This window comes from Notolepis coatsorum (assembly GCF_963971535.1).
Source record: "Notolepis coatsorum genome assembly, chromosome: 11".
NCBI classification, from domain to species: domain Eukaryota; kingdom Metazoa; phylum Chordata; class Actinopteri; order Aulopiformes; family Paralepididae; genus Notolepis; species Notolepis coatsorum.
Genome location: NC_140175.1, coordinates 53522689 through 53546129, shown reverse-complemented (window position 1 = coordinate 53546129; position 23441 = coordinate 53522689). Strand labels below are relative to the sequence as shown.

The 23441-nt window shown below is 43.2% G+C and overlaps 1 protein-coding gene across 1 annotated transcript in view; it reads left to right on the top strand.

The window, feature by feature from the left end:
- The first annotated feature begins 7603 nt into the window (after positions 1-7603).
- The window catches only part of rnf34b (ring finger protein 34b), a 53399-nt gene continuing 37561 nt past the window's right edge, over positions 7604-23441 (top strand). The window contains exons 1-2 of the mRNA XM_084324271.1: positions 7604-7816; positions 18830-19083. Of these exons, the coding sequence (XP_084180397.1) occupies positions 7613-7816; positions 18830-19083 (458 nt within the window). The 5' untranslated portion in view covers positions 7604-7612. The remainder of the gene's footprint in view (positions 7817-18829; positions 19084-23441) is intronic.

Below are 23441 nucleotides of genomic sequence, written 5' to 3'. Positions count from 1 at the left end.
CATATTCTCCTCTCCATCCTCCTCCCCTCCTCCTCTCATTACTATGCTCCAAGGAGCAGTGTCTGTGGCTGAGATCAGGCCATCTTGTCTCTAGCCAGCCCTGTGGTCGGTAAACACGACATGCCTTGTCTCTGTGCAGTCGTTCACTTTACTGACTGACCGCATTAGCTTCAATTAGTGATCCACAGGCTTCCAGGTCATAGTATATAGGTTATACACATAACTATCACCCTGCATCACCTGGCCTTGTTATTCACCCACAACAATAGTACAACCAGTCCATATCTCATTGTGAGCTTACTGTATGTTTTCCTGCTTGTTTATCATGCTATACACTAGTGGTTTTCAAACTATGGGCCGGTCCCAGCAGGGGGCCAGATGGGAATCAGGATGAGGTGGGGGGGGATGCTGAAGGTGTCATGGGCAGCAAAATAGCAGCCTAACATACTTATTCAAGTGAAACAGCGGCATAACATCCTTATTCAAGTGAAACAGCAGCCTAACATCTTTATTAGGGATGTCCGATATTATCGGCCTACCGATATTGGCATTCAAATGTGATATCGGAAAATATGGGTATCGGTATTTCAAGTAAGAACAAATTCTGATTTTATTTATTGTCAAAAGTATGCATAATGTTGTGTTAATTCCACAACAAGAGATATGTAATGTTAATTACCTGAAATTATTCTGTTTTTTGGGGGGGGGAACCCTGCATATATCGGTATCGGTTGATATCGGTTGATATCGGTATCGGAAATTAAGAGTTGGACAATATCGGTATATCGGTATCGGTAAAAAAGCCAATATCGAGCATCCCTAATCTTTATTCATTTGAAACAGCAACCTAACATCTTTATTCAAGTGAAGTAGCAGCCTAACATCTTTATTCAAGTGAATCAGCAGCCTAACATCCTTATTCAAGTGAATCAGCAGCCTAACATCCTTATTAATTTGCATATTCTTAGTATCTAGGGACATCTATGGTATGGTATGGTATTTATTTTAGACAACAAAACATATACAGATCATTACATCACATATTTGCTTTTGTCAAGGAGAGGAACGAAAAGCCAAAGACTTATTTCCATCGTTGTCCTTGGAAGTCAAGGATGCTTTAAGAAACAAACACATACAACTCATTACAGAAAATCATTCACAATTATTACATTTGCAAAGCAATAATGGCACAACCCTTAATTAATAGCAACATGTACATTTGTTGAAACAAGTTACTCAGGCCTTGAGTCTGTGAACCTATGGACCTCAGTGAATGTATTCCCAGTGACAGAAATATTGTGTCTATTACTAGGCTTGCTTAAATTGTGATGAAACAAAGGAGAATATGAATTATGATTTTTCTTTGCATCTTTGACATTCTTTGCATTCTTTGCATCTTTGACATGCTAAGAATGACCAGACATGAAAAATGCTTAATGCTTAAACAGAAGGTTTTGTAGATACAGTACTGAATTCTCCCATCCGGACCAATGCAATTTGAAATATTATTATAGAATATAGAATAGCAGGCTTATAAATTACGTTATTATAGCCAATTCGCACATTTATGGATTGTGCCAAATCTTATATTTCAAATGCCCGAGTTCAATTTGGATTTAGTATCACCAGGCGTGCATAAAAACAGATAATGAAATCAACTGTATGTACAGTAGCTTTTTTATTTTGATCAGGGTGCAACCATTTTGAAACTAATTTCAAATCTAAATGTTCTTATATGCAAAAAATAGGGAAGAGAAACTAACTTGCACTTCAATATATGTCAATAACGTTAAGTTGTGTGGTTTATTATCCCGAATAATAAGAGATATTAAAAGAATTCATACAGAAGTAATTTGCTTGAAACCCTATAGAGGCTTTTGGGAAGTGTCATTCGAAAAAATTCCAACGCTCATCAAAAGCTCTCCGTGTCCTCTACAAAATGGCGGCAAAAAACTACAATTCCCGACGTTCAAACTTTCCAAAATGGTCGACTTTCGCGAACTAAACAAGACCAAAACGAAAATGAAAATCTATCTAATAACACTTTAACCTATTGGTAAACTAACGTATTGATGATAATATACATTATAAATGCTATTGTGACATGGTTATGATGTTTATACTTGAATACGTTTGAAAAATAAAATGCTACTTTTGTCAAACAGTCTGGAGAGATTGATTTATGACGTGATGTTATTTGCGGTCCGCCGATGGACCGCACGGGTGGAAGAGGTTCTAATAAACTACACAGCAGGACTTAAAGGACGCTCATGACATTGGGTCTCATTCTCGAACGAATTTACGACCAAAAATTTCGTCTTAGCCAGATTTCGGCCCATTTAAGACATATTAGGGCTGGGAGCGGGAGTCCCCAAATTTTCCTGAGATCAGATTTGATCGTGGCTGAGAGCAGATTTAAGAGTGCTGAGGAGCAGTCTTATGATTGATTGAGTAATTGAAAATTGTATTAACTTGACAGACTGTGTTCTCATAGTGATTCCTTCATGTCAACACTACAGGCCTCCTTGGAATTAATTACTTAATCATAATTCAAATAAATATGACAATATTTGTACGATAAGAAATTACGCATTTGATGTCGGAAAAATAAATAATATGGATTCATCTGATCACAGGGCAGCTGCTTAACCATATCTGAACCAGCTATTTTGGACAAATGTATAATTACTTTAATTACTCAGATATTCAAACACAATTATGCAATTATTGTGAAATTATTGAAAATAATAATTATTTAATGCCTTCTGTGGAATTTGTATTTCTTATTTGTTACACATCTGTTTTAATGATTAATTATATACATTTGAAAGAATGCAGGTCAACATACAATGTATCCCATTGATTGGTATACAATGGGACAGACCTTTGTTTGATTGATTGATTGATTGATTGAAAACTTTATTAACAGATTGCAGAATGGGTACAGTACAGTACAGCTCAATTATATACAATTGTTAAGGGGATGCAGACCAGAGAAACACTTTCGTCTTGTTTACACCAGGGTCCCCCATTTTCAATTCATCATAACATATATGACACACACGACACAGATAGACAGTACTGCTACATCTATACATTTATGACATACCAGATTTGCAAATACAGTAGGCCTACTGTTTGTGATACAAAAAAAGTCCAGAAAAGAGAGTACATTTGACGTAGAAACAGTTGGAGGAGGTTGGGTAGGAGGGGTGGGTGGGGGATAGACTTACACTGTACAAGCAAAACTGTACATTGGAATATTGACAAAACCATACTTGGTCATTTACTGTACATTAGAGGGGGTTGATATAGCTATAAACCTGCATTCCTTCGAATATATCATTAATCAATTAAACTTATATTGAAATACACTATATAGCCTATACACCAACACTGAAATGACAGTGGATAAATAAATAAGAACTAAAGCTAATCGGTGGAAATAGACTGCATTAATATTCCATAACAAGTCTTGTGTGCGCCTACGAATGAACAGTATAGGCTTAATTATGGAATAATAAGTCATACTGCGTTCATTCATTACGCCCGCCGTAGGCTATATATATTATATTTCATTCATTCATTCATATACAGTACTGCGCGCGCATGTGTGTGTGTGCGTGCGCGCTGCAGCAGGTGTACCACGAGCTGTATATGATGCCAATACATTAATCTAATCTAGTTTTGATGGCTCGCAAGACTCGCAAAGCACTTCCGCCATTCCATTTTCACACAGCTGCGTCACTAGTTGCCTTATAAGGAGCTCTGGAGGCGTTGTTTTGTATGCAAATGACCTGAACGGGAACGCGCGTTTCGAGTTTAAGACAGAATGCCATTCTCCAAGCAGATATAGATCATATCATTTGTGCGACCGTTTCAGCCACTTAAGACATATTACCAGCACGTTCAGGACTCAGAGTGAACTTGTCATTGATTCTATCTCAGTGGTTCCAAGACCGTTTCAGCCACTTAAGACATATTACCAGCACGTTCAGGACTCAAAGTGAACTTGTCATTGATTCTGTCTCAGTGGTTCCAAGATAAGTCTTCCAGAATAACTCTTTGAAAAATTTTCGGGAATGAGACCCATTGTCCTCCACCAGAAAGGCTAGCAAATGCTAATAATGCCTGCTTCCATTATCTGAACCCAAAGCTAAGAATGTCTGCTTCCATTATCTGAACACAAAGCTAAGAATGTCTGCTTCCACTATTTCAAAACCAAAGCACAATAGCCTTGTTTGATAGACTGAATGAAATGACACCCATTTTGTGACATATGACTTTCATTAAAAAGTATACTATTAGTTTAACTCCCCATCCTCTTTGACCAGGGACATTTATACAATCTGTTAGGTTTCTGTTCTGTTTTTGGGTGGGCAGGGGCTTAATTTCCTTGCATGTCTGACTGCAGCTTCAATTAGTTCAAGTTTCAAGTTGTAAGTTTCTTTATTAGTTGTCATACAAAAATACAGAGTACTTTTATATAAAATGCTTCTTTCTGTTTTGCTCCAGAGATTGTGCTAGATAAAAATAGATAAGTATAAAATAAGTATAATAAGTATAAAATAGAAGTCAAGTACGTAGACAAAAGTGTTCAATATATACAATATACAATGCAGAGTAGAAAAGTAACTACAATATACAGTACAATGCAGAAATGGGATGAGGTACAATTTAGGTACAATTTACAGTAAGGTGCACACTTCTTGACCAAACACTCTACTGCTCCCATGTGAGCGATGCAAGTCTTTCTACTGTACAGTATATATACGAGTCGGTTGTGTCGGTGAAGCCAGCGATGTACAGTACTTGTAATTGCAAGGAGGTAAACTATTTCAGTGATGTAGTGGTAGAACTAATGTAATAAACTATGAATGCCATTCAGTGATGTAGTGGTCAATAAAAGGTGGTAAACTATGAATGAACCATCCAATATAATTTTCATTTTATTTAACCCCACCCTGCACTCTTAAGTTGATCCCACTTAATATGTTTTAAAGTATGTTATATCTTGACTTTAATCCATAGACATTTATATCAGCTCAAAAAGATGGGTAAAGTGACAGAACAATTGACCACCATAAGACATTTTGATGCTGCTTGTTTATGATGCTGCAGAGATTAATGTAGAGCATCCATTAGATGTTAAATATCTCCTCCAAGCCACTCCTCCCTGGGTGAGACAGATTCTGTTGGAGGCTCAGGGCCCATTCAGCATGACCTCAAAGACACTCCAAGAGCACTCACATTAATGTAATGTCAAAATGCTCACTCTCTCTCTCTTCCCCTCTCTCTCTCTTTCTCACAATCTCTTTATCTGCCTTCACACCTCTCTCTCTTGTGTTTATATGTATCTCTTTCTTTCTCCCTCCTCCTCTCTCCCAATTCAATTCAATCCAATTAAATTATTGGCATGAGCATGTTAAAAGCAATCTTGTCTTATACAAGGAAGGTCAAATAAAGGGAGGTATAGTTTTAAGATCAAATCACATTATAGATCAAAACAATAACCACGACAACAATATTTATACAAATAAACATGAATTGGTCACTCTATCTCTATCTATCTAAAACACAATAAAGCCAAGGCTTGTTTCCATTGTGGTCCGTACATGGAACATAAAAAGGCACAGAAACACAAATGGACATGTACACTAGACAGGACACATCCTATTTTTTTTTATAAAAACACCTAACCTGACAACTCATACAGTTAACTAATGTTAAAAGAAAATCCGCAAACCCTTAAAAGCAACTCATGATAAAAGAAATAAAAGCCAAGTTATGATAAAAGAGATAAAAAAACATATTAAGACCAATTTGAGTTGCTGCTGAGCCATGTTTTTAGGGCGGAATTAAATCCGAGAGGGGAGTTCAGGAGTTTTATGAATGTTGGCAGGGCATTCCACATTACCGTAGCCGAGTAAAAAAATGCATCTTTCCCCATGCATGTCCATTAGGAATGGATGCATCAAAGATGATACAATTTAAAGTCAGTTCTATGTTGTTGTTGTTGTTGTTGTTGTTGTTGTTGTTGTTGTTGTTGTTGTTGTTGTTGTTGTTGTTTGTTTGTTCTTCTCCCATTCAGTTGTAGGAGGAAAATAATAATATAGGACATTTCTTTTCAGAGATTAAATGATGGCCAATTCAGTTAGGATTATTAGTCAGCTGAGAACGAATGTAGTTGTAGACTATACTGTACACAGGGACACAATCCTCATCTCTGTTTGTTTTCGCAACATTTGTAATCGATGAGCGATGTGTAATCAATGCTGTTGCATTTTTGCGCTGTATTGCTTCCCATCTTGAAAATCAATTCTAATGACTGAGTTCATGGGTGATGACTGATGACCTCAAGTTCAACATCAGTCTCCTCATCCTGAATGGAGAGGAAATGTTCAGAACAGACTGTGTCAAGTTCAATATAATTATTATCTAATTATTACACAAATAGCCTATACTGCCCTGTCAAGGCTAACCGCAGTAACTCGAAAAAAGTCTAAATTTAGTTATGAGTGAAATTGAACTTGTCAATAAATGTTTTATCTTGTGACCAAGTTTCAGATGTTAATGTCGCTCAGTTTTGGAGATATGGGGTTTTTAAAACTGCAGTAACAAAATCACACTCAAAACCCAGGCAGACCGCAGTAACTTCCAAACAGTCAAACTGAGAAAAATGGCTTTAAAGTTTTTTGACTTGCCATCCAAAATGTGTTATAGGTGGATAGATGATAGTACCCAGATTTAACATGTATTAATGAAGTAATCTTTAGGCATACAAAAATATGACATAATTATTTTAATTAACCCCAAAAAATCAGATACGGCACGATTTCCTTAAATAATTATACAGGTAATGTACAGGCAAAGTGCAGTAACTTCAAATTGATCTGTTTGGAAGTTACTGCGGTTAGCCTTGACAGGGCAGTATAATGTTCTATGTTTATTATTCAGGTTTTGAATTTCTTGCAGAATAATATATTTTCCTCACGGCTTGGTAGCAAAAGTTTTGTGGTCCAGTGCAGGTGACCGCTGGTCTATATGGGCTTACTCCAAATCTAACAAGCTAACTAACTAATAAAACAACAGAAAATGGGGCAGGAAATTTATTCAGCTTGAAGACTATAGAACAATAATAGAAAACTCTGTCTATTTAGGTGGGAATGTGAATATGAACCTGTCCTTGTTATCTCATGAGAAATGATCAACATGTGTTTATGTATGTGTGTGTGCGTGCGTGCGTGCACGCGCGCGCGCGTGTGTGTGTGTGTGTGTGTGAGAGTGTGTGAGTGAGTGAGTGTGTGTGTGAGTGTGTGCTGTGGGAGAGGGGGGGGGGACCATGCGTAAAAGGTATTTTTAAAACATGGTGAAATGCTTGTGAAATGTCTCAGAGATATTTTTTTCCTCTGTCTGTCTGTGTGTGTGTGTGTGTGTGTGTGTGTGTGTGTGTGTGTGTGTGTGTGTGTGTGTGTGTGTGTGTGTGTGTGTGTGTGTGTGTGTGTGTGTGTGTGTGTGTGTGTGTGTGTGTGTGTGTGTGTGTGTGTGTGTGTGTGTGTGTGTGTGTGTGTGTGTGTGTGTGTGTGTGTGTTGGTAGGCAGGCGCGTCGTCCATGTGGGCGTCATGCTGCGGGCTCCTGAACGAAGTGATGGGTACAGGGACAGTGCGGGCACAGCAGCCAGGCTTCGGGGCAGGAGCCGGGCCCTTCCGCTTCGCCCCCAGCGCTGGGTACTCCACCTACCCCCCCACAGCCTCGGGGAGCGCGGGGCAACTGTGCAAGGCGTGCGGACTGGCATTCTCTGTCTTCAGACGCAAGGTAATCAAAAGCCTGCCATTGCGGAACATTAAGAACTTGTACATTTACATTTCGTCATTTAGCTGATGTTTTATCCAAAACTTACAAATTGTGTACAACAAGTCAGCAGGAGGGGTACACCTCTGGTGGGTAAGAGTAAGCAGGATTGTTCGTCTAGCAGTGTACATAGTAGATAGTAGTAATAATAATAATAAATAATAGCTTAATTTTATATAGCGCCTTTCAAAAGACCCAAGGTCGCTTTACATAGGGGGGGAAATAACAAAAGTAACAAACATAGTGGACAGACACAACATAAACATAAAAAGTGAGAAATTATGTCATGTCAAAAAATAAATAAAAAAAACATTTGTTAAAAAATAAATAAAAAAAAATTGAGAAATTAGGGGTTAAAGGCCAAGTTGGATTTTGAGCAGTTTTTTAATGAGTCCAGAGTTGGGGCGTTGCGGAGTTCTGCGGGGAGAGAGTTCCAGAGGGTGGGAGCTGCCACACTGAAAGCTCTGTCCCCGAAGGTCCGCAGTATAGACATAGTCGCATAGTACATAGTAAATAGTAGTATAGACATAGTAGATAGTAGTATAGACATACTAGATAGTAGTATAGACATAGTAGCCTAGTACCTAGTAGATAGTAGTATAGACATAGTAGATGGTACTAGTAGTATAGACATAGTAGCATAGTACATAATAGTAAAAGGACAGTACTTTTTTAAATGTATTTATTCAGATATTGATTGAAAAGTTGTGTTTAGTCAACGGTGGAAAATTGTGCGGGTTTTAGCTGTCTTGACTGTGATGGGAAGGAAGTTTGTTCCACCACTGTGGAGCCAGGACAGAGAATAGCCTGCTTTGTTTTGTAATGGGAGATTTATAATATAATATGAGCAAATAACTTCTGAGTCCAAAGTTGAATAAGAAATAGAAGATAGATTTTTTTCCTTACTTGATCATGATAAGGAATGCTCAGTTGGAAATCAGACCAGTGTAAACAATGGCTGACCACAAAGTGAGACAGACGTTCCGGTTGAAACCAGATTTGATACACAATTGATATAAACATATGACGTAGGAGAGGCTGGAAAATTACTGTTATGGTTTGACACCGACCCCAAACGCAACGACACAAGAGAGTAGGATTCAGAGTTGCCAAAAACAGGGGCTTGTTTATTGAGACTAACTAAACAGCACAGAATAGGAAGAGTCTAAACAAGACTGGACTTCAAGCAAGGATGAATTGTTCTGCTGCTCTGCAGCTTCTCCCGAGGTGGTAGTAGGGGGTAGCAGATGCTGACGTCAGAGCCGCTCTGCAGACTTCTCTCGGCAGAATCTCCAAGGTGATGCGGGACCGAGAGAGAGAGGGAGGGAGCGAGTCAACACAGGGTGCAGGTAGAACGAGCAGGAGAACAGGAGAGGTGACTTGTACCCAAAAACAAAAGTTATCCAAGTGAACTAATCTTCGTGTAAACACACACAGTGAGCAATGTTCCAAAACACAATCCCAAGTGAAAAATATCTTCGGTGCAAAAAATAGACACTGAGAGCGAAGTCCAAAATACAATCCAATGTGATAATATCTTCGGTGTGAAAAACACACAGTGGGAGATGTTAGGTCAAAATATTATCCCAGTGAAAACAATCAAAAAGGCAACCGCTGGGTGAGTGACTGTCTGATAAAAAGGTGGTAATCTTCAGTGTTATAAAAACACACGAAAACGGAATTTGATCAAAGACAGTCATTAAAAACTCACCCAGGCGTTGTGCGTAAAGAGCGCTGGAACAGCAGCGGAGCGAGCGCGTCGCCACGGGAAAAAGGTGTCCAAGAGGAAGGCTTCTTGGATATCCTGGAGGTAAAGCACAGGGAACAACAGCAGCAGCAGGAACGGCGAATGCAAACAGAAAATATCAAAACGATCCAACAAAACTTGAGTGGGGAAACGGGGTATAAATAATACGGGATTGATTGATTGACAAGCAGTGACAGCTGGGGGATGTGATTGAAAAGCGTGTGGACGGGAGAGAACCAATCAACGACGTCTCTGGGAAGAAGCGTGTGAATGGGGGAATGAAATGATTAACAGAAACAAATGGAAAACAGAGCGAGGTGGTTTAAAGGAACAGAGCGAGTAGGTGAGCAAGGACAGAAACCTCACAGTACCCCCTCCTCCACGGGAGCCACCCGGCGACCAGGCCGACCCGGCTCGTCAGGATGGGCACGATGGAAGTCAGTGACCAAGCTGGGATCCACGATGAGCTGCCGGGAGACCCAGCTACGCTCCTCAGGACCGTAACCCTCCCAGTCTACCAGGTATTGGAACCCCCGGCCCCGCCGACGAACGCCCATCAACCGGCGGACCTGCCACTGGGGGTGACCATCCACCAACACGGGAGGCGGAGGATCAGGAGCTGGGGACTGCATAAGGGGACTGAGGGAGACGGGCTTAACCCGGGAGACATGGAACACGGGGTGGATGTGCATGGACGCAGGAAGTCTCAGGCGCAGGGCCGCCGGACTGAGTACCCTCAGGACCTCGAAAGGTCCGACGAAACGGGGGTTGAGTTTCTTGGCCGAGGACCATAGCGGCAGGTCCCTTGCGGAGAGCCACACCCTCTGCCCAGGGCGGTAAGTCGGCGCAGGAACCCGGCGCCGGTCGGCACCACGACAGGCGCGCTCAGATGTCCGGAGCAGCGCGGTCCTGGTGATCTCCCAAACTCGTCGGCAGCGGTCGAGGTGGACCTGCACGGAGGGAACTGCCACTTCCGCCTCCTGTGCGGGGAAAAGAGGGGGTTGGTAGCCCAGGGAAACCTCAAAGGGTGAGAGGCCGGTGGCGGAACTGACCATTGAATTGATGGAGTATTCAACCCAGGGAAGGAAACGGCTCCAGGATGCCGGTCTCTCGGCTGCCACACACCGAAGAGCAGACTCCACGCTCTGGTTCATCCTCTCCGTCTGCCCGTTAGTCTGGGGATGATAACCAGAGGAAAGACTGACCGTTGCACCCAATCCCTTGCAAAAGGCCCGCCATACCTGGGAGGTGAACTGGGGCCCCCGGTCAGAGACGATGTCCTGGGGAAACCCATGAAGGCGGAACACGTGGTGAGTCAGGAGGTCCGCCGTCTCGGCCGCCGAGGGAAGCTTGGAAAGGGCCACGAGGTGAACCCCCTTGCTGAATCGATCCACCACGGTCAGAAGGCAGGTGTTCCCCTGGGAGGAGGGCAGACCTGTGACGAAGTCCAGCGCCACATGTGACCACGGACGGCTCGGAACGGGAAGTGGCTGCAAGAGCCCGGAGGGTGCCTGGTGAGAGGCCTTGCTGCGGGCACAGACCGCGCAGGCCAATACGAACTCCTTGACGTCGTTCCGCATGGAAACGACGTCAAAAATTCTCGTCTGCCCCAGAGTCGATGAGGGCCTCCACCGTGGCACGTTGGTCCCCCCAGGCCAGGGTGACGCTCATCAGATGGTCAGGTGGTGTGCGGCGCTGGGAATGGGAAAAACGGCTCACCAGGATCTCCCGGGGTCTCGGCGAGCCTGATCTTTTGGCCGGGTGGGGCAGTCGGCGATTCGGTGTCCCGCACCTCCGCAGTAGAGGCAGAGACCGGACCTGAGCCTTGCCTCACGCTCCGCCTGGCTCAGATGAGAGCGTCCCAGCTGCATGGGTTCCTCCTCGCGAACCGAACGGGGAGGCCTGCTACCACCAGTAGTGTTGAGGACAGGGCGTCCAGGAGTGACGTCATGCGTCCGGGGAATCCGGGGGTAACAGTCGGGTCCTCTCGCGCCTTCTCTCCAGGAGGCGTCCGTCGATGCGGATGACGAGGCTAAACAGGTCCTCGAGGGAGTCGGGCAACTCCCTGGTAGCGAGCTGGTCCCGGACTGCGTCACTGAGCCCCCTCAAGAAGGTTAGGCGAAGTGCAGGGTCGTTCCATCCACTCTCCACCGCCGCCAGTCGAAACTCCAGGACATAGTCCGTCACCCTGCCGCTCCCCTGTCGGAAAGTCCCCAACCGGGCTCCGGGGTCCAGACCTCGGGCTGGATGGTGGAACACTCTGCGGAGCTCCGCCACGAAGTCTGGATAGGAGAAAACAAAATCTGCATCCATTGCCCAGGAGGAAGTGACCCACTGGGCAGCATGGCCTGAAAGCAAGTTCGTCATATAAGCCACTTGGGACCCTCGAGCAGTAAAACGGCTTGGTTGATGACGGAAAACCAACTCACATTGCATGATGAATGTGGCACACTCCTCGGGATTGCCGTCGAACAGCCGTGGGACGGAGAGACGGGGTTCCCGAGGTGCGGGATCTGCTGGGGCTGCGGTGAATGCTCCTGAAGGATGTGAGGGAAGTAAAGCATTAACGGTGTCGCTCAGCGAGTGAAGCTGAGCGAGAATACCGGATTGTTGTCCCGCCAGAGCGGCCATTGACCCTTGAATAGGCAGGACCTGTTCCCTGAGATCCTGCACCGCAGCCGCAGCCCTCTCTAGTTGGTGACTGTGATCCCTGGTCAACTCGACTTGATTAGCAAGTGCGGTCTGACCCTCTCTGTGTCGGCTGGGGTCGTCATTTTGGTTGGATCGTAATGTTATGGTTTGACACCGACCCCAAACGCAACGACACAAGAGAGTAGGATTCAGAGTTGCCAAAAACAGGGGCTTGTTTATTGAGACTAACTAAACAGCACAGAATAGGAAGAGTCTAAACAAGACTGGACTTCAAGCAAGGATGAATTGTTCTGCTGCTCTGCAGCTTCTCCCGAGGTGGTAGTAGGGGGTAGCAGATGCTGACGTCAGAGCCGCTCTGCAGACTTCTCTCGGCAGAATCTCTGAGGTGATGCGGGACCGAGAGAGAGAGGGAGGGAGCGAGTCAACACAGGGTGCAGGTAGAACGAGCAGGAGAACAGGAGAGGTGACTTGTACCCAAAAACAAAGTTATCCAAGTGAACTAATCTTCGTGTAAACACACACAGTGAGCAATGTTCCAAAACACAATCCCAAGTGAAAAATATCTTCGGTGCAAAAAATAGACACTGAGAGCGAAGTCCAAAATACAATCCAATGTGATAATATCTTCGGTGTGAAAAACACACAGTGGGAGATGTTAGGTCAAAATATTATCCCAGTGAAAACAATCAAAAAGGCAACCGCTGGGTGAGTGACTGTCTGATAAAAAGGTGGTAATCTTCAGTGTTATAAAAACACACGAAAACGGAATTTGATCAAAGACAGTCATTAAAAACTCACCCAGGCGTTGTGTGTAAAGAGCGCTGGAACAGCAGCGGAGCGAGCGCGTCGCCACGGGAAAAAGGTGTCCAAGAGGAAGGCTTCTTGGATATCCTGGAGGTAAAGCACAGGGAACAACAGCAGCAGCAGGAACGGCGAATGCAAACAGAAAATATCAAAACGATCCAACAAAACTTGAGTGGGGAAACGGGGTATAAATAATACAGGATTGATTGATTGACAAGCAGTGACAGCTGGGGGATGTGATTGAAAAGCGTGTGGACGGGAGAGAACCAATCAACGACGTCTCTGGGAAGAAGCGTGTGAATGGGGGAATGAAATGATTAACAGAAACAAATGGAAAACAGAGCGAGGTGGTTTAAAGGAACAGAGCGAGTAGGTGAGCAAGGACAGAAACCTCACAATTACCAGGAGGGCTGGTTAAAATGACTGTTATGGCTGCCCTACAAGGAAACGAAGCGGTTCCCATAAACAGTGTGACTTATGGCCTTATAGCATTAGGTTTAATACACTTTACAAGGATACTGAGAAGGCAACCATGGTTCATAACAATATTGTTTTGACTGGCTATCGTGTGCGTCTCTTAAAGAGAGACACACACATTACGCTGATACATGATAGAGCGCCCTCTCAATACAGATCCACAATGGTATGATAATATATTCCACGACAGTTTCAATGACCCCCCTAGGAACCTGAATAGGAGTGAATCTCAGGTGGCCAGAAAATGCAGAGTGTAGGAATATAGCGTATTTGCATCAAGAGATGTAATTGTCACAATCACAATGTGCAAATGTATATTGTAGTGACGACAGGCACATTATAATCTGATAAGTTGATAACACAAGTGTAACTTTGTAATTGTATTCAGATTGTTCACCTTTCATTTGCAGGTTTTGGAGTGGATTTTGGCTCAATGATGAAACAGGAACCAATAGAGGCCTTTCACTGGATGTTTAGAATGTTGGAAGTGAGATGTGAGAATGTGTTGATTATGAGAAATATATAAATCAAATATGTAATAATGGTGGTGGTATGGGTATTGTGGGGTGGTAGTAAGGGTATTGTAGGGTGGTAGTAAGGGTATTGTAGGGTGGTAGTAAGGGTATTGTGGGGGTGGTGGTAAGGGTATTGTGGTGGTATGGGTATTGTGGTGGTAGGGGTAATGTGGTGGTAGGGGTATTGTGGTGGTAGGGCTATTGTGGGGGTGGTAGGGGTAATGTGGTGGTAGGGGTATTGTGGGGGTGGTAGGGGTAATGTGGGGGTGGTAGTGGTGGGGGTATTGTGGGGGTGGTATAGGGGTATTGTGGTGGTAGGGGTAATGTGGTGGTTGGGGTATTGTGGTGGTAGGGGTATTGTGGTGGTAGGGGTAGTGTGGTGGTAGGGGTAGTGTGGTGGTAGGGGTAGTGTGGTGGTAGGGGTATTGTGGTGGTAGGGGTAGTGTGGTGGTAGGGGTATTGTGGTGGTAGGGGTAGTGTGGTGGTAGGGGTATTGTGGTGGTAGGGGTATTGTGGTGGTAGGGGTATTGTGGGGGTGGTAGGCGTATTGTGGTGGTAGGGGTAATGTGGTGGTTGGGGTATTGTGGGGGTGGTAGGGGTATTGTGGTGGTAGGCGTAGTGTGGTGGTAGGGGTAGTGTGGTGGTAGTGGTAGTGTGGTGGTAGGGGTATTGTGGTGGTAGGGGTAGTGTGGTGGTAGGGGTAGTGTGGTGGTAGGGGTAGTGTGGTGGTAGGGGTAGTGTGGTGGTAGGGGTATTGTGGTGGTAGGGGTAGTGTGGTGGTAGGGGTAGTGTGGTGGTAGGGGTAGTGTGGTGGTAGGGGTATTGTGGTGGTAGGGGTAGTGTGGTGGTAGGGGTATTGTGGGGGTGGTAGGCGTATTGTGGTGGTAGGGGTAATGTGGTGGTATATATAAAGCAAATATCACCATCCTGTGCAGAGGACTTAGAGCTTGCTAGTCGTTATGGGTCGTCGTTGTGTTTTCGGTTGTGCTAATTTTCACAATTCTTCCCCCTTTCCTTCTAACCTTTAACTAACATTTAACCTCATGGAGGGATGGGAAGAAAAATCTATCATAAAAAAATTACCTCATTCTGAAGCCCAGAAGAAAATACTTTTTTGACTGGCTATCGTGTGCGTCTCTTAAAGAGAGACACACACATTACGCTGATACATGATAGAGCGCCCTCTCAATACAGATCCACAATGGTATGATAATATATTCCACGACAGTTTCAATGACCCCCCTAGGAACCTGAATAGGAGTGAATCTTAGGTGGCCAGAAAATGCAGAGTGTAGGAATATAGCGTATTTGCATCAAGAGATGTAATTGTCACAATCACAATGTGCAAATGTATATTGTAGTGACGACAGGCACATTATAATCTGATAAGTTGATAACACAAGTGTAACTTTGTAATTGTATTCAGATTGTTCACCTTTCATTTGCAGGTTTTGGAGTGGATTTTGGCTCAATGATGAAACAGGAACCAATAGAGGCCTTTCACTGGATGTTTAGAATGTTGGAAGTGAGATGTGAGAATGTGTTGATTATGAGAAATATATAAATCAAATATGTAATAATGGTGGTGGTATGGGTATTGTGGGGTGGTAGTAAGGGTATTGTAGGGTGGTAGTAAGGGTATTGTAGGGTGGTAGTAAGGGTATTGTGGGGGTGGTGGTAAGGGTATTGTGGTGGTATGGGTATTGTGGTGGTAGGGGTAATGTGGTGGTAGGGGTATTGTGGTGGTAGGGCTATTGTGGGGGTGGTAGGGGTAATGTGGTGGTAGGGGTATTGTGGGGGTGGTAGGGGTAATGTGGGGGTGGTAGTGGTGGGGGTATTGTGGGGGTGGTATAGGGGTATTGTGGTGGTAGGGGTAATGTGGTGGTTGGGGTATTGTGGTGGTAGGGCTATTGTGGGGGTGGTAGGGGTAATGTGGTGGTAGGGGTATTGTGGGGGTGGTAGGGGTAATGTGGGGGTGGTAGTGGTGGGGGTATTGTGGGGGTGGTATAGGGGTATTGTGGTGGTAGGGGTAATGTGGTGGTTGGGGTATTGTGGTGGTAGGGGTATTGTGGTGTTAGGGGTAGTGTGGTGGTAGGGGTAGTGGTGGTAGGGGTAGTGTGGTGGTAGGGGTATTGTGGTGGTAGGGGTAGTGTGGTGGTAGGGGTATTGTGGTGGTAGGGGTAGTGTGGTGGTAGGGGTATTGTGGTGGTAGGGGTAGTGTGGTGGTAGGGGTATTGTGGTGGTAGGGGTATTGTGGTGGTAGGGGTATTGTGGGGGTGGTAGGCGTATTGTGGTGGTAGGGGTAATGTGGTGGTTGGGATATTGTGGGGGTGGTAGGGGTATTGTGGTGGTAGGGGTATTGTGGGGGTGGTAGGCGTATTGTGGTGGTAGGGGTAATGTGGTGGTATATATAAAGCAAATATCACCATCCTGTGCAGAGGACTTAGAGCTTGCTAGTCGTTATGGGTCGTCGTTGTGTTTTCGGTTGTGCTAATTTTCACAATTCTTCCCCCTTTCCTTCTAACCTTTAACTAACATTTAACCTCATGGAGGGATGGGAAGAAAAATCTATCATAAAAAAATTACCTCATTCTGAAGCCCAGAAGAAAATACTTCTAAATCATTCTTCTGAACATGAAAAGAAAGGACAAATCTGCCTTTAGGTGGTCAGAAAAAAAGACCTGAGGCCTGATATGACTATCTGTCTCCTCACACCTGTTGGCCATGGTAGCAATCTCACCAACCCTGCACACACACACACACACACACACACACACACACACACACACAGACACACACACACACACACACACACACACACACACACACACACACACACACACACACACACACACACACACACACACACACACACACACACACACACACACACACACACACACACACACACACACACACACACACACACACACACACACACACACACACACACACACACACACACACACACACAGACACACACACATCTGAGCTTGACATGTGTGTGTGGTGAGAAAAGAGCTGACATGGGGGGATTAACGCTGATGGCTGAAGAAAGTATCTGTCACTGTGGGATTGTTCTCTCTGAGGAGGCTGATGATATGGAAATATAAACATCTGTCAGTCAGTCCTCTGTCAGTCCTCTGTTGTGTCACAGCAGGACGAGATAATACTGAACATGTCAGGAACCAGCAGGCATCCCTAGAGTGGCTTTTTCTTTACTCTATCCTGGAATCACTCTTACTGCAATAAAGGAACACGGCAACATGATGGGAAATGCACTTACCGTCTTCTCCAAACATTGTGGTTATAGAGGTACATCTTCTGATACATCAAATCATATCTAAAAAAACATAATGATGAATGAATTCATCTTTTTTTCGAACATGATTTAAAAAACAAAGAATAAAAAAAAGACACAACGAAAAATATACATATCACTGTTCGAAAAGGAGTAGGAAGAAGCCTAAGCTTATCATGCCCTACCCCTATCCGCCATGATTATGATAATAACAATAATAATAAATAATATATAAAAAAAAAACATCTAATAATATCTAATAACATATTATTGTTATTGTTATCATCATCATCAACAACAACAACAACAACAACAACAACAACAACAACACAAATAATAATAATATCTAATACAATCTAATAATAATCATATCTGGTAGAACCTGCTTCTGAGCTCCTGCTGTTAACCACAGGCTCTTGAAGCAGTCTGCTGAGGGCCAGGCCAGGTAATGTGTTTTGGAAAGATATTAGCTATCTCTCTCTCTCTCTCTCTCTCTCTCTCTCTCTCTCTCTCTCTCTCTCTCTCTCTCTCTCTCTCTCTCTCTCTCTCTCTCTCTCTCTCTCTCTCTCTCTCTCTCTCTCTCTCTCTCTCTCTCTCTCTCTCTCTCTCTCTCTCTCTCTAGCAATACATTAGTTGAAAATCAGTCAGTTGACTGCAGGTAAACTATAATTAACAGTATAATTAACAGTCATGTAGTTATATGGAGGGACGGACTAGCTGTTATTACATCACAAGAAATCACCTAATTTCTCTTTCCCTATCTCTCTCTCACTCTCAATCACAGTACCATCATAAAACACATTACCGTAAGACACACACTGTTATGAACAGCTACTTAATATTGACTTGTCTCGTTCTCTTCATCTACAGTCACCCCGATCTTGCTTAAAATATGTAAATAAAATACGAATCGACCACATGAAGAAGTATTACTTAACGTTAAGTAATATATTGACATATTTATGAAAATGTACAATGTACAATGAATATACAATATGTATACATTTTTTATAATTTTTATTATATTTTCATGATCTTTTTATAAACAAAACATATATACATACATTTATGAAATAATATAAAAATAAAGAAAATAGACATTTAAATTTAAAATAAATATATATATATAAATGCCCTCCCTCAAAACAATTAAAATATATAAACAAAATTCAAATGAAAAACAATAAATAAACAAAATTCTGTGGTCCTGCTATTTACTAGTTTAACATTTCAGTCATGTTATTCTCTTTCCCTACTCATCCTACAAGTCCTAAGCCACATGAACATTGTTACTCAGCTGAAAGAGTTGTATCCTTCCTGCTGACTTGTCGTACAGAACTTGTAAGTCGCTTTGGATAAAAGCATCAGCTAAAATGACAAAATGTAAATGTTGCTCGCTAAATAAAGGTTGAATGAATGAAGGATACTAAACAGAATGAACACATGGATGGTCTCTCTCTCCTCTCTTTCTCTCTCAACAGCACATCTGCTGTGACTGTAAGAAGAGTTTCTGCGCTCTGTGTTCCGTGCTCCAGGAGAACCTACGGTGCTGCACCACCTGTCACCTGCTGAGGGGGACGGCCTTCCAGAGGCCCCGCCTCATGCAGCTCCGTGTCAAAGAGCTGCGTCAGTACCTGCTCCTCCGGAACATCCCCACCGACACCTGCCGCGAGAAGGAGGACCTGGTGGATCTGGTGCTCTGTCACCAGGGGGCCGGAGAGACACCCAGACCCAGGTATCAACGCTTTGTCACTCAAGTCTACAATACATACTCCTCTAGCCACTAAGTGCAATATGTTTATACTTATTCATCCTATGGATATACTGACTGCAATCAACTTTGTTTATTGTGTAACACCTTTAAGTTGTTACTGACAGATTATGTTCAGTGAAGGAGTGGCTGGGTCGGTTGTAGGGGGCTATTGTTCACACCCAGTACAAACCAGATCCAGAATGTCCCTGGAGCCTCTCCCAAAGGAAGACAGTGTCACAATAGTCTGACCAGGTAGATGCTGATGCTCACTGCAGCAGAGAACTGTGGAGACGACACTAAAATACCTGCCTGCTTCACGTTTTAGAGCTGGTCTGGATTTCAACTCTGACAACGCACACAGTTTGGAAACAGAAGCTTTGCTTTTGATGACATTGATGAAAAACCGGTCTATATACAGTACACTTTTAATTTTTTACACTTTATGCATTGCTCTTGATCTGCCAATTGTTTGCACATTTTATACCTGTCCCTTTTTTTTTTTTTTACTTTGAGCTGCAATTATTGTATGAAAGGTGCTATAGAAATAAAGTTTATTATTATTATTATTATTATTATTATTATTATTATTATTATTATTATTATTATTATTATTATTATTATTATTATTATTATTATTATTATTATTATTATTATTATTATTATATGGAAGCATATAGCAGGTGGCTTCTACACCTTGATCTTATATCACATACTGTAGGTTTACACTCTGATTTCTGAGTGCTCCAGTCCGTCTTCGCCAGTGTTCTGCATGTTTTTCCATTGTTTTGTTTTTTTAAAGGGGGAAACCCTTGCAAGCACGGGGAGAACATGCAAACTCCACACAGAAAGGCCCAGGAGATACCCCACCTGGGTACCTGGCAACCCGGCAACCTGGTCCCCAAGCTTGCGGGAATCAAACCCAGGACCTTCTTGCTGTGTAGTTCTGCTTACCATGGTAGCATCCCAACATTAAAGGGATAACCATGGTAGCATCCCAACATTAAAGGGATAGTTCCGTTTACCATGGTAGCGTCCCAACATTAAAGGGATAGTTCCGTTTACCATGGTAGCATCCCAACATTAAAGGGATAGTTCCGTTTACCATGGTAGCATCCCAACATTAAAGGGATAGCTCTGTTTACCATGGTAGCATCCCAACATTAAAGGGATAGCTGTTTACCATGGTAGCATCCCAACATTAAAGGGATAGTTCTGTTTACCATGGTAGCGTCCCAACATTAAAGGGATAGTTCCGTTTACCATGGTAGCATCCCACCATTAATTAAAGGGATATTTCTGTGTACCATGGTAACATCCCAACATTAACTCATTGGACGCCACGGATTGGCCTCATCCTGTAGTAGCTACCGCCAGCGCTGTAAACGATGGGAGCCGCTCACCTTGTTTGCAGGGCTATAACTATTTAAATATTATAGCTATATATGCAATACTATGGCCCATTTTACATCGGGTATCTATCGTTTTTCCATCCATACATTCCCGTTTTTATACCGTGGTGAATATAAGTATGGTTTTAGAGCGGCTTAGGCTAATTCCTGGGAGGCTAGTATTAGGCTGCGACGTATATTATACTTAATCCATTGGCATTTCGTCCCTATACACGCTACAATAAAAAATTCAAATGCATATGATCGGTATATTATGTTCCATCATGCATGCATGAAAGGGGGGGGGGTCGTTTCTGATTAATTGATTGTCAATAACGGCATTCGTTAGTACAACAGCATACGCTGATCAGGGCGATGGCTATGAAAACAATGCACAACCAATCTGAAATGTACGTTAAATTGCTCTTACCTGTGGCCGATGAGATTCCAAAAAGAATATTCTAATTGTTTGATTGCCATCTGCTAGATCGTATGTCCATTTGGCCCACGCCATAACCCCCCACAGCATAATGAATCGGGCATCCCGAAAGCGATTCAATGCGATCGGGTATACCCCTCGGTTCAGGCTACTCGAAAACTCCGCCCGGAGAAATTTCAATGATACACAGAGTCATAAACAGAGTCACAAAGGAAGTGCGACATCGGCCACATACCACCAGGTTGCGGTATTGGCCCTTTGCAGTGTTGGGCAAGTTACTTAAAAAAAGTTACTAGTTACAGTTACTAGTTACTTCTTCCAAAAAGTAACTAAATTACTTACTCAGTTACAAATGATAAAAGTAACTAGTTACTTCAGAAAGTAACTATTGCGTTACTTTCAAGATTTCTTTTTACATAAACAACATCTAAACTATTTTAATGTTGCTGTGGGACAAAGTGAGACTAGCCTCCAATCAAATGCCATGTATGTAGATATTATAATTACTATGTTTATATAGTGGATCATACAAATACAAACAGAATAGATGTTTTGGAACTTTTGATATGTATTGCCCCTCAACAGGCCACAACTGGGCAACATTAAATTATGCTTGTTAAGCACTATACCAAAAATAAATAACAAATATATACTGATTGATTGAACATTTTAATTAACAGATTGCAGAATGGGTACAATACAGTACGGCTCAATACACACAATTGTTAAGGGGATGCAGACCAGAGAAAGAGTTTCGTCTTGTTTACATCAGGGTCCCCCATTTTCAATTCATGACATTTATGACGAAAGTCTTTCTCTGGTCTGCATCCCCTTAACCCTTTCACTGCCACACGACAGAAGGTTAACCCTTTACTATCACATAACCGGCTGTTGTGTGGCAGTGAAAAGGTTAACTGTAACTGAGGGGTACAATTCCCTGACTGTATTACTAGATATGATACTTACTACCACTACCTTTGTACTTAATATTCGGCCACCCAGTACACGGCATAAATATATTATCATGAACACTCTCACGTAGATGAAACGGATCCAACACAAATGTACGAATTAGAAACAGGTCTTTATTTCCTACACAGCGATGGTGTGTAGAATAAGCACTTAATCACTTAATTACATTTATGAATTGAAATAGTATGCACTTTTATGGCAAGGAGTATTCGTCGGTATATCAATAGATAATGTCCAATCTCTGAAGGCGCAGGTGGTAAATATACGACCTGGAATAGTTAAGGAATAACAGCAATGATACTTTAATGATTATAGGCTGGATACACTAGAGGGGGTTAATCCGGTCGCTTGTAAGCCGACAGGAGTAGGAGGGGGGGGGGGGGGGGTAGAATCCAGCTGCCTCGTCCGGCCAAGGGTATCCCAGGAGAACCCACTGTAGTGCCGTTCAATGCGCCGGCGATCCTTGGACCACAGATGAAAGCAGGTGGACTCTTTGTGGGCCGGCTCTCTCCGGTCCACGGGGGAGAGATGTGGAGAGACCTCGTCTTGCAGAGCGTCTCCTCACCTTGCGTCCTCTCCAGGGGGGGGGGTTCCAACACACGGTAGTGTCGGGGGTCTTTATCCATAGAATAATCAAAGTATCCAAAGCATAATCCGTGCCTGGGAAGGCGGGCTGTCGTCGGTAGAATAATCCGGTATACAGGTCCACTCGCTCGTCGGCTCTGGGGCTCCTCGGGTGCAGCTTCACATAGGGTCAACCACCCTGGGTAAGCAGCCAGTTCTCTGCCCGAAACGATGGGGTACTGACTACGGTAGTATTCTCACCGCACGAAGCACTATATATTAACAGACTATTATTAGCTTAATAGACTACGTCCAACTCGACGATATAGTGCCAAATATGACTATTCAAATATTAATATACACGATGTCTCAATACCGATGGTAGGCCGAACTTGGCCTTACTCCCACACGTGGCATCGCGGGGAGGCTTTACGTCTGTGACTCTATTGGAGGGTAAGAAACTGGACTGAAAAGAAAGTCCTACTTTAGTAGCGCAGTATATATACGCACTATGAACAAATAGTCCCATTAGTGGTGCGGTAGCCAAATTCCTACGCGGAACTAGGACTTGTTCGTACATGTCGAGCGGTACGTTTGAACTGGGTCTGAGGGGTATGGCAGCCTGGCACCAAGGTCTCGACCAATAGTAGAATGGAGACTATTATGGGATGTTCAGTAGGCTAGAATGGATATTCAATGCATATTGTACAAGGAATATACAAGGGATATCAGGGAATATTAGAGAATATACAAATACAATTAAATATATATATATAAATAAATATATATATTCGGTTTAATCTGGCCCTTCACAACAGCCACCCCCTGAATAGGTCCCAGACCTAATCAGTTAAACGGAGACAGATTAATCGCGTTGTCTATTTACACATAAGGGTTTGCTGTAGGGGTCAGTCAACTTCACAAAGTCATAGGGTTGTAGGGTCATGGTCATCATCGATTGTGTCTGGGAGTCGAGG